Source organism: Candoia aspera, chromosome 1 (genome assembly GCF_035149785.1).
Source record: "Candoia aspera isolate rCanAsp1 chromosome 1, rCanAsp1.hap2, whole genome shotgun sequence".
In the NCBI taxonomy this organism is placed as follows: Eukaryota; Metazoa; Chordata; class Lepidosauria; order Squamata; family Boidae; genus Candoia; species Candoia aspera.
Window position 1 is genome coordinate 333,669,725 of NC_086153.1, and position 12,788 is coordinate 333,682,512.

Sequence of the window (12,788 nt, forward strand, 5' to 3'; positions counted from 1 at the left end):
CACTTCTTCAAAGATTAACTCTTTTGGGGGACTCAGAAACTTGCAAGCACATTCAACAAAAGTTTAGTCCTACGACTCTTCCTTCTTTTATTGAAAACAGCCAGATATTCTCCCTGCAATTCAGAACCCACTCCCGTTTGTTAGAGAGAAAGCTAACTCCACAGCACATTTTGAAAACTCAAAGCAAAGCAGACCTCAAGACTTAAAACACAAAGAAATTCATCTGATTTTACAGTCATTTTTAAAAAATGAAATAAGTCACATGTTACCTTAAAAGAACGATGGAAGCCTTTGAGCTCTGTTTTCTTCTGCACCATCTTGAGATTTTAAAAATGCAGGGATATTCAAAAAAAGAGAATGGGAAGAAAAAAAATGAAAGAAACAAGGAAGGGAGGAAAGAAAAAAAATTTGGATGAAGCTAGTCCGGATTGGTTGAAAAAGACCCTGGAAGAAGAGGGAAGGAGGGGAAAAAAATGGGGAAAATGTCAGGGTTCACAGAACAATTTTTGGCTGGATTAAACAGCTAGGAAAAGAATTATCAGACTAACCAAAAATGACAATGAAACACGTAAATTCTATACAAGCACAGAGGACAAAAGAAGAGCTGGAAAGAAAGAAATCCAGAAAAGTACAAATGTCAAATGGAGACAGCACCCCTCCCCCCAAGAAAGTGAATTCTACCCCCCCTACACACACACACTCTCACTCACAACCCCGCTCTTTCTCTTGGGGGTAGGAATTACAATGGAAGCTACACAGATGTTTCCTTTGCACACGAAGCAGATGCAAAGAACCATCTTTTTGCAATGGTCTTTGCATCCTTTTAGTTGGTAACATACTGAAAAATTATTATTCAAAACGTAACAGAAAGCAACCAAATCCACCACCCCAATGACAGATGATTTTCCTCCGATCTTTTGGATGGAGGGACCTTTTTCTTTTACAAAGCAAAGTAGATGGAAGGGGTGTGAGGAGACTGCACCAGATTTGTATTCCTTTGTGTAGCAATGCACCCAGCAGACGTTTTTGGGTCCTTTCATAGATCTGCAGTGTTATGTATATTATTAGAGCAAATTTAGACATCAGGGGCTGCAAGAGGAGGATATCCAGAAGGAAGGGGGTGTGTACAATATACACACCTCTCTTTTTATGATATTACTGGCTGAAAATAAATCCACAGATTTTGTAAAATGATTAATTAAAAATAAATAAATACCCCAAAGGCTATAGGAACACATACAGGCAGAAATGTGGTATCATCTGGAGAGGGAGAAATCCAGAAATTTTCGGGAGGGGGGGCCGAGTCAGAAGTCTACAAAACCGAACCAACTGCTCCAAATCTCCCCCCTTTATTTCCCTCCCCCTTTTCTGTAGCAGCAAGAGAGTGATCTCTTCGCGGTAAATCCACGACCCCTGGTTCCCAATGGGAGCAGGCTTTTTTCCAACCTATCCTGCATTTTCTTTTTAAACGAAGTATTCCCCCCCCGCATATATCCTAGATGGAAGGGGGCGTGATCACCGTATGAGCTCATTTTCTATTATATACTTAAGGGAGGGGGGAAATATCCTGCACGATTTCGAGAGGCCGAGGGGGACACTCACCCTCCCCCAAATCTCAGGCCACTTGCTCGGAAGAAAACCAATTTCTGTGTAGGGATTTCGCCGAAGAAGGTGGGCTACGAGACAGAAAGCGAGAGGGCCGAGTGACACTCCGGCACCATCCCTTGCAGACCTTCATTATTCCCCCAGGAAGGGATGGAGGCGGCAAAACCTCCTGGGTGCTAAATGAGCGGCGGGGGGGCTGAACTGTTTCCCTGGCCTCCCTTCATTCCACACTGCAAGCCCAACACGGGCAGAGAAAGCCAGCTTTTATTTCCTTGCAACGCTACGAATTTGCAACCGCATAAAAGGAGGGGTGTTGCAAGAGCGGTAGGTTGAGTTTTGGAGGGGAGAAACCAATTCTCGCGCGCTCGCCCTCCCCCGCTCCCCCCTGCCGGTGCAGAGTATCTTAGGAATGCAGCTTTTTTTAAGGAAAGCCGCGCAGCTGCTTTTGCAAAAACCAGGGCAGCGTTGCAATCGTCAGGATGAGGTCGGGGGGGTGCAGAATTTTTTCTAGCCGTCTGCCGGCCCCCTTCGCGCCACCCCCCCCCCCCGGCTTGCCTACCGAGCTCGGGCCCCGCAGCGCTGGCGCCACAGCTGATGGAAAGGCACCCAGCCCGCCTCTGGCGGCCGCCGCTCGAAGACACGGGAAGGGAGGTTCCGCGGCGGGGGCGCCTCGCGCGCGGCTTATATAGGCAGCGGCGGGGAGGGACGGGCGGCCCGCTTGCATCAGCTGAGCCGCTCATCTATTCAGCCAAGGCAGGCGGCGAGGCGGAGCCGACCGCGAAACGCCTCCGCTTCTCCTCCTCCGGGGGAGAGTGCGAGAAAAGCACAGCAGAGACAAAGGAGTTCCGAGCATGTGCAAAGTGGCTTCGCCCCAGCCTGCGGATCGCCCCCAGCGGAGGAAAGGAGAGCGGGGTCAAATAAAGCTGATTAACTTCCAAACACGCGCAAACTGTTTCTGGGTTGCCCCACTTCCTGCTCAGCAAAATAGGTAGGGCGTACCTCCGAGCATGTGCAGAGTGCTTCTGTCCTGGCCATATCTAACGCTTCCTTTTTCTGCAGCGGGGGAGAAAAGGGGGAGGAACAAAGAGGAACTATTATGCTTTGTCTACCCAGATAGACACGCTTCCTTCCTTATACGCGCACCCTGCTTCCGTGGTGCAGGTGTAGCGTCTCTGTCCCCTTCACACAACGTGTAAAGCCCTGGAACGCTTCACCACGGAATGGCCTACGCTCCATTGGGATCTGCGCCCAGAGGCAAACCACGGTACCATTTAGCACGGACTGGCCTCCTTAAAAGAAAACCAGCATCCCATTACAGTATATTGTTTTATCTGAAAGGGCAGCTTTGACCGCCACCCTCCGATTAATTTACTATTTGAAGCGGAACGGTCGTCTTACACGCGTTGAGCGTATACCAATGGCAACAAGAGCTTCATTTTTCCTAATCTCCTTTTTTGTAGAGAGAACCGTCCGGCACGACTTTCTTCCAGATGAGCACAGCCCCGACCTACACGCTGGTTTGAAACAAGAGTCAAAGAAAGAACCCTTTCTCTGAGCGCACGCAGTGGCCGCGTTCGCACGAGACGCTCGGCGTAGTTAACGTAACGAGGGTTTACTCAGCCCCAGTTCCTGAATTCGCACGAAACACGGCGCTCTAGACGCGACAGAGGCGGAGTCACCCGCGCGACCCGCTGGGCTGGGAGGGAGCGGGCTACCCTGCGGGGTCAGCCCGCCGTGCGAGACAGCCTTCCGCTCGTAAGCACAGCCAGGCCCGTTTGTGTGTGCGCGCGCGCGCGTAAAACCAACTTTCCCTTGCAATTAGCAGATGGTCCTGCCCGCCCCCTTCGAGGCTACGGAGACCGCGGACTTACCCCCACCCCGCCGCCTTTTGATCCTTTTCTCTTGCAGAGACCGCGAAGGTCTAATTTGCACCATACAAATCCCACCCCGTTCGCCCCCCTTTTGTACTAACCCCAGCTGCGGGGGAGCCTCTTTGTGAAAAGACCTTCTCGCCTTCCTCCCCCACCCCCGGGCCCGTCCGGCTCCCTTCCCTTCCCTTCCCTTCCCTTCCCTTCCCACAAGAGTCACGAGAGTCTACCCTCACTCCCTCTGGAGAGGCTGTGCGTGCCCGCAGGCAAGTATGCGCGAACTCACGTCTGCAAGCAAGAACATAGCGGTTATCTGAGCTAGTCGGTACGACCAGTGCCCGTTTCCACTGATGGCTAGGCAGGAGTTTTAAGGAAACCCATGGAACAAAGCATGGGGGGGGAAATGCTTCCTTCCTGCTATAAACACTCAGAAACGTATAACGGTATGTTGCATCTGAACGTGGAGGTTCCATTTTCCAGGTTGGTTAACAGCTGATGGACCTAACAACTGTACAGACTATATATGTATAAGGGTTATGTCCACACATGCGCACAATATTTGGCCAAGTTCACCACAAACTAGCTTTGTTGTAATCTAGCTTGTTTTGTCTACTCTGCCTATAGTTTATAGGTCAATAGTGGTGTCGGCACTCTTAACCTAGTTACTAGAGAACCCCATTTTCTATCTTTCATGTAGTACACAAAACCTTAAACAAAAGGGACAATGTGCTAAGCAAAATCAAAACTATAAAACACTAATAAAGTTTAACATGTGGGAATGCATCTTTAACTCCCTTAAGGTTGTTAAACATGCTGTGCTAGTGTGGGCATTCAGAAAATGTAGTTAAACCATGGCTTAATTAACCATGGTTAAGTTGCAGATGAATGTTGGAATATTTCTGAAGCACATTCTGAACGAAGAATATGACTTAAATATACATGATTTAACACTGTTTTTCAAACTCAACAATTTTAAGATGTGTGGCCTTTCAGCTCTCGGCATGCTGGCTAGAGAATTCTGGGAGCTGAAGTACTCTTAGAGTTGAGATTGAAAAACACGGATTTAACTGAATCAAGGCAACCTCTGCATGTATTCAGAGGTACTGAATCTGAAATCATATCTTTTTGCTTTAAATTGTCTGCAGCAAATAAACTGAAATCTAATTCAGAAAATGCCAGATTACAAACACATTGTTAAAGGACCCCACTCTCTGCAGACATGGATGCTCTGCATCAAAATTCCCTGTGCTGGCGGTTTAAAAAAAACTTCCTGAAAAGAAGCAAATAAGCTCCAGGTGTCCAACATCAAGCCTTTCTGAAGCTTAGCTAACTTGCATAGAGGAATCAGATCTGGGCTATAAATCCATGGGCCACCACTAGATGTCAGGAAATAGACTGCAGTTTCTGTATGACTTTGCTGCCATCTAGTGGTGGTGTAAGAGTTTGCAGTCCAGATTTGGTAATGCTAATCCTGGAGCAAGGCAATCATAATTAAAAATAAGAAACCACAAGATTAGAAAAGGTATGAAATTTTGTCCTGATGAACCTTCTTAACTTCTCCTGTAAAGAAAGCAAAATATTTTTTGGGGGAAAAAAATCCACATCCATCCTTATGCCATATTTAAGATAGTTCTGGGAAGGCATTCTTTCTTCACATGGTTGAAAGAGCATTTGCCATAGTATAAGATTTCCTCCTTCCCTATCTCCATATTTACAGCCAGGTGTGCGTTGGATCATCCCTCAGTCAGTGCCAACGAGGCAGAGTTAAATTACAGAGAAGAGGTTTCCTGGCACATCTCAGCAGGAGTTCCAATTCTGCACGTGCCTCCTTTTAGTTCCTTCCGATTTATATTTTCCTATTTTAGTAAGTCAACTCACCTTTGACTATAGGAAAGTTGGCTTTCTCTAAAATTAGGGACGATCGAGAATGAGGCGTTGAGGTACCCCTAAGGCCCTCTCTTTAGTCTGCTGCTACTGATCCAAACCCTGGGCCAGACCCTTGCGTTGGCTGTGATTGGATCATCCCTCAGCCTGTCCTGATGAGGCGGGGCTGAATCGCCCACAGCTAGCACTCAGCAAGCGTTTCTGTTCTCTGTCTGCGTGCATTTCTCCATGTCTCCACTTTTAATACATACACATTTTGGGAATTATTTATTTATTTAAATAAATGCATGCAGGGACAGGAATTTCCTAAGTCCTGAACAGCAGTGGTTATGGACGCTCCACCCCTTACATGGTACCTCCCTTCTTGCAAGTTCTATTTTCTGTTTTGCACAAGAGGCTTCAGCCCCCCCTCCCCATCCTGCCTTTCCTCCCCCCAGGGAAACCTGGGGCGTCTTGTTTCCTTTGCTCCCTGGCGGCGTCACACCTCTCTGAGCACGTACAGCCTCCTTCCTGTTTCTGGTGTCTCATAGCTACACGTGGGCCTGTGTTCCTTCCAGCTGTTAGTGTAGCTGCTGGTCTCTCCAATCCTCCTTCCTGGGGGAGCAGGACAGGACTTCTAAAAGGGGGGGAAAGGAACCGGAATGGGTCCCCACAGAGGCTGAAAGACACAACTGGAACTTAGCATGCTGTTCAGAGGCAAACTGTTTCATGAAACCTGTGCTCAGTTAGAAAACAAAATTTTGTGGGGAAATTCTATAATCACAGTTTGGCAGCCAGATTCACTTTCTTTCTGTTTCCAAAGAGAGGCTATGGGTGTTGTGGCGTGTGAAGTTGAAACAGAACCACTCGAAGTGAAGCAGTGGCCGTAGGCTTGGGGAAAATGTGAGGTTTGCAGAAGAACCTTGCCAAAAAAAACCCAAACCTTTAGAGCAGTGTTTCTCAACTTTGGCAACTAAGATGGGTGGACTTCAACTCTCAGAATTCCCCCAGGCAGCATGGCTGGCTGGGGAATTCTGGGAGTTGCAGTCCACTCATCTTAAAGTTGCAGAGGTTGAGAAACGCTGATTTAGAGAAAAAAATAATAAAGACGAAAGAACAGGCCAAACCTCCTACCATTTTGGGGGCGCCATCGTACAGACATCCAGATCAAATGTGTCTGCACTACAGGGTCTTGTGGACACAGAACGTTTTAGGTTAGGACTTGGTTTTCTGCAATAGTGTGTCCCTCAAGATGTGCTTCTTCCTGAAGGAAATAGTTAGGGAGAAAGCAGGAAGAACTGAATTCAAATCCTTGGCTTTGAATCTCGTTGGTCTCGGTGCCTGGCACTCTCCCTTAATTCAACCTACCTCACAAGGTTGTTTGATGTGAGATTGGTAAGAGGGGTGTCATTGTGAACACCGCTGCCCAAGTTCCGTAGAGGAGGAACGGGGACAATAGTAGAATATAAACAGAGCAGGGGCTCATCCAGAGAAGCAGCAGGTCGCCTCAGACGTGCCTTTTGGGCTCACACAAACCTATCATCAGTTTCTCATGCCACACACACTTCGGGAAGCAGTAATGTGAAACAAGATTCTGGAGTGGAGAAAACAAGGTCACTTGGCAACATTTCCCAGACTCAGGTGTGGTACCAAAGATCTTATAAAACTTTGGCAGAACACTTTGATTGCTGGCTTAATCACCGCCACTCAGACATAATCTTCTCAGTGGTGTGTGTGTGTGTGTGTTTGTTTGCCAGTGTTCCTGTGCAAGTTTTCATCGTCTGCAAGCCCCGTTCCCTGGTTATGGAATTATATGTTGTTGTACTTGCTGTTCTTATTAAATCACTTCAAGCATTGAGTGAAATAATGGAAATGACAAAACGGCAATGCCTTGTCCCAAATTGACAGCAATCTACTTAAAACGAAATAATAATAATAATACAACAATACTATTATGCTATTATTATGCTATTGTTATGCGTGTATAATAATTGTTGTTACTGCATTTATTTTCATTATATACCATTCTTTCTTACAGATGAGTCTAGAAAGGGATACAGAATAGTAACTTTATTTTGCACACAGTTCAAACAGTAAAACAATGAAAAGTACAGCCTTTAACTGTACAACAATTTAAAAATCTTTCATCCCTGCATAATTGGATGAGTAGGTGGGCAAAAAAGTGAATATGCGTGCTGCCCTTTGTTATAAATACTCCCTGTGAAACATCCAACGATTACGAAGAGTAGAAATAAGTGTCATTGTCCAAAATAAACATGATTCTGAAAGGAAGCAAAACTGCAATGTGGTTTGAAGAGAGATTGAAGAATCTGGGTAGGTTTCGCCTGCTGAAGCGAGCACTGAAGATAAGGCATGGCTCTCTTCAAATGTGGGAGAAGGTGTCACACCACCTTGGCCCTCTGTGGATAGGGAATCATGGGTTTAAGAAACAGGCAGATTCCAGTTGAAGGACAGGAAAAACTTCCTAACAGGGCAGTTCATTTACTCAGGACAGGGAGAGCTGTCAACAGAACCAAGATGGCAGCTGGGTGTGAAGCTCTTCCCTTCCTTGTGTGCATCACACATTTAAAAAAGGCAGGGCTTCTAGCACATGGTTAAGACTGCCATCTTCACTTTTCTGACACTTTCATGGGATCCCATGCCCAGGGAGGTGGTAAATTGGATGTCTTCAAGTGGAGGCTAGACTGCTTCTTCCAAGGACCCTTAAATTTGGACTCCTGTACAGAGGAGGGGGTTGGATTCAGTGGCCCAGATAGCCCCTTCCAGCTATAATTCTCCAATAGTTCAATTGGATTATCCCAATGCGAGAACAGATTGGCTGAAAGGGGCCCAATTCAACATACACTTTTTAACATGAGTGCCTATTACAGATAGTCCTCACTTAACAATAATAATTGGGACTGGAATTTTGGCTGCTAAGCAAAGTGGTCATTAAGTGAATCCAACCCAATTTTACAGCCTTTTTTTGCGGTGGTCATTAAGCAAATTACCGCAGGTGATAAGTGAACCACATGGTTGTTAAGCGAATCACGTGGTTCCCTATTGATTTTGCTAGCCAGAAGCTGCCTGGGAAGGTTGAAAATGGTGATCACATGACCACGGGATGCTGCAATGGTCATAAATGTGAACTGGTTGCCAAGCACCCAAATCATGATCATGTGACCGCGGGGGCACTGCAACGGTTGTAAGTGTGAGTACTGGTCGTAAGTTGGTTTTTTAGCACCATCGCAAGTCCAAACCATCACTAAATGAATGGTTATTAAGCAAAGACTACCTGTACAGTACTTTAATATGACCACAGATAGCCTTTCTCTCTCACTCAAGTGAGAAGTTCTTCTGACAATGACACATAGATGCTTCCCTTGTCCAGAAACAATGGACGGATGTAAATATGATAGATTATTTATTTATTTTTCTATCTATCTATCTATCTAATTTGTCCCCGCCCATCTCCTCCCATCAGGGGACTCTGGGCAGTTTACAAATTAGTATTACAGATTAGTCAATTCACAACAAACTCAAATTAGTCCTTAAATGAAGATTTCTGTAACATGGCTGACAGACCCTCCCCACCCTTGTCCTCTCTGTTTCTTGATGAGCCATCAGATTATGGTGTGACCAAGGCCCTCCAAAAGGGCTATGGAAAGTTGGAACTCACTTGTGTGTTTCTCCACAGCTGGAATTTCCCAATGTCTCTGTGTTCCATCCTTGAAGGCCCAGGGGTGACTTGGCCCCATCTAATTTCCATAACAATTACCTTTTATGGGAAAGAGGATGATGCTGTGGTAGGCCCACCCCACCTCCATAGAGCAACTCATCTTCTCAAGGATTAGGCAAAAACATACAACCCAGTGTCTTTGCTACAGACACACTCACCCAACACCCAAAGGAATGCACCTCTGCAGGCCGCCAATCCCAGTGTCAGAACAATCTAATACTTCTAATGTTTCTAATAATTTCAGGGTCTGAGAAGACATCTGAGCCCAGGGCAGACCGGGACAGTTTGAGATGGGGTACTGCACTGATGTCTTTCTAGCCTCAGTGCCCAAATATCCAGAGGCAGCAAACAGCCTTACAGGAGAAAAAGCAAGGTAGCAAAGCAGCTGTACAAGCAGCTGTCAATCGCCTTTTGTGACTTTCCTGTTGCTCCAGCTGCAGGAAACACCCCTTCCTTGGACCTTGGCTTCAATTCCTTTGCCTGTGTGTCTGCAGGATAAGACAGGCCTTGGACTCTGCATATGTAAAATGAGGGGAGTTATCTGTATATACAGAGGCAGCTCGTTCCTGAACAGCTGCCAAACATTACCTAATTGAAGGGTTACCACAAGACAGAGCACACGCAAGTCCATAATAATAACATGCAGCTTTGCCAGGATGCACTGCGTAAGCAGGCAGGTGGAGAATGCTTACAGTTCAGAGCAATGCTAGTCCACACACCTCCTGTAAGGAAACCATGCTTCGTTGGCATCTGAATGCAAGCCTAGATAATTACCTAGATTGCTAGGGCTCAGCTGAACTCAAATGCATTTTCCATTTGAGATCTGCAGGCTTCTGTCTTTTGCAATTTGCAGTTTGTTCATGAAAATAATATATTGTTTGCCAAAAAGCCCAACCCTACTTTAAACAAAATTACAGTGAAAGATGGCACATGTTTCATGAGACAGACATCAATGTACATGTATGTTTTAGCACATGTGAACTTTAGAAACTGTGCTTGGCATAGTTTCAAAAATGAGAAACAAAAATGGATAGATTTTCCCCATTTCTAATAGTAACTCAACATATAAGTGGACAGAAATCACTTTCTTCCTGCATTCGCTCTTGCTGCTGTTTCCTTCCATTTGCTCTGATTTCTCCCCCATGCACACCCCTTGGGCATTTATGCATTCTTTGAAAAGTGCTGTGTGCGCTGCACACTCAAACACATGTACATATCAGCTGAGGGGGACCTATAAAGGATTTCTGCAGTTTCACCGGAAACAGACACAAGCTCTTTTCCAGCTTATATGGCTGGTGGACATCTACTTATAGATAGTCCTCACTTAACAACCACAACCAATTCCATTGCTAAGCAATGCAGTCATTAAGTGAAACATGTGACCACACCCAACTTACAATGTTAGTTCCACTGCGGTCGTTAAGCAAATCACCTGTGGTCATTAAGCACAATGTCATATGACCTTGGCTTTTGATTTCACTGCCCGCTTCCCCATTGACTTTGCTTGTTGGAAGCCAGCTGTGAAGGTTGCAAATAGTGATAATGTGACTGCAGGATGCTTTGACCATCCTAAGTTTGAGGACCTACTTTTAAACCTATTTTTTCAGCACCGTCATTAAGTTCAAACAGTTGCTGAACGAGGTTGTTGGTAATCGAGGACTACCTGTATTTGTTATGGTTAGTATCTAACTGTCACAGGAGCTCAGGGGAGTATCTCCGCTCTAGTTTATTCTCATAACTGCCCTGTAAAATGCAACCTATTTTAAGGTAGTTGAAATATGGTTTTCATCATCATCCTGGATATCCCAAATGCTGAGAATTTTGTTTGCATTAATTTTCTATAATCTGAAAACATAAAACAGACTTAAAAACTAGGGTGCTGCGGATAAATAGATAGATAGACAAGATTTTTGTAATCAATTTCAGACCAGCAAAAAGATCTCTCTCACCCGTTGAAGGTCAGGCAGTTAAGGCTGAGGTGCAGATCCTTGCCATCTTGTGGCGAAAGGAATTGAGGAGATCTGCCTAATTCATACGAAAGATTTACCTTTAAGATGTGTAAATTCTGCAAGTCAAAGTCCACACATCTTAAAGTCGCCAAGGTTGAAAAACACTGGACTAAGTCATTTCATCAGCCCACTAGCTGGGCCAGCTGAGCATGATGGAAGTTGTAGGACAACACGCCTGGATGGTGCCAGGATAAGAAAAGCTAATTCAGTGGATGAAGCTAATTTAGTAGATGAGCATCTTCCAGTCTGGAGGTGAAGGAATGACAGCCAAGCTTCTAAAATTCTTCCTAGCACAATTTTTATTCCATATGGAGAAGCCTGGCCAGTGAAATGTGTTTGGCACCTTCACATTCATGGCCTGTTATCATATCCTTGGAAATTAATCTCCTGCTGCCCAGCAAACCAAAGATGGAGAGCTAACTTGTTCTGGGACGAAGTTCCCTGCCGGGGCCAAAGATTGTAAAGGGAGGGATCTATCCCGCGCATTGATTATTTGAAGCAAGCAGCCACACGGCGGAGCTGACCACCCGCTCTCTCCCATTGGTGCCCTCCCCTTCCAGCCTCCAGGCCCTCCCTCTGCAATCCAGCAAAACATGTTTTCATCAAGAACTCAGAACAGAGCTGGGAGACCAAGAAGGGTTTCTGAGAAACAGAGGAGGCCTGGAACGAGGTTGACCTTCTCCTTAAAAGCACTTAGTAAGATGGCCTGAAGCAGCTGGAGCAATAAATTCTAAAGCCCTCAGTCCAGAGAGGATGCTTCCCTTCGTGCCTCTGTATGATGCCCTGCTCATCCAATGATTCCTTCCGATATGAGCTGAGATTCATCTCCTTCTTTCTAGCATTAAATTACCCCACCTTACCATGCAGGGACACAGCAGAAAACTTTGCTCTTAGGAAAAGCCTGCCTGGGTTAGCCTTTTAATTATCTGTTGTTTGAAGTCTATCTTCTTTCATTGGACCTCATGGGAAGTATTGATAATCCATATAATTACATGCTATAATACTAGCTATAACTGAAATATCCCATAATTCCCAATGCAGAGACTCAGTTCTCTGCAAAGGTGGTCTGTTGCAGCTCTGTATGAGTCACTGTCCTGGGCTCATCATTCGAGTTCGGAGCCACACCTAGCTCAGTGACTCATGAAAAAATATAAAATACGCACACACACGTACACACACTGTGTTCTTTGATTTCTTCAAATTTAATTGCCCAAAGGGGAAATGCAAACTGATTCCTAGGAACATCAATTAGAGACAACAACATTAGGAAATCCATCCCTAATCTGGGGGAGAGAGCATGCTCATTCATATACTGATGCTAGGAATGGAAGCCGCAGGTATTTTGTCAGCTGAAGAGAAGGATCTCCATGATCATCTTCACATAAGAAAAATCTTTGTCAAATCCAGTGTCCAGTGCTGCTTCCAAGAAGCCCATAAGCTTGGCATGAAGACTGCTACCCTGCTCTGCTGCTTATCCCCAAATGGACTAAAATTAAAAATTAAAAGCAAAGTCTTGAGAGGTGGCCTGCCTCTAGACTTGGTGGTCATGTTAAAGACACAGGAAGAGTTTCTGTGGGACATTTCATATCCTGCTTATGACAGTTTCCGAAAACCTGCAGGCTATTGTGGAATCAGGAAGCTGGATTTAGCTGGACCATTTGCTTTTCTTATCTCCCCAGTACTGTATTCAGGGGCTGTAGATCT

General features: G+C 45.5%; 1 protein-coding gene across 1 annotated transcript in view; it reads right to left on the reverse strand.

Annotated features, from left to right (window-relative positions):
* MKNK2 (MAPK interacting serine/threonine kinase 2) overlaps nucleotides 1-2,256 on the reverse strand; it is a 42,893-nt gene extending 40,637 nt beyond the window's left edge. Inside the window, exons 1-2 of the mRNA XM_063290778.1 lie at nucleotides 2,165-2,256; nucleotides 270-444 (exon numbers count right to left, since the gene is read on the reverse strand). Coding sequence (XP_063146848.1) covers nucleotides 270-317 — 48 coding nt within the window. The 5' untranslated portion in view covers nucleotides 318-444; nucleotides 2,165-2,256. The remainder of the gene's footprint in view (nucleotides 1-269; nucleotides 445-2,164) is intronic.
* Nucleotides 2,257-12,788: the final 10,532 nt, after the last annotated feature.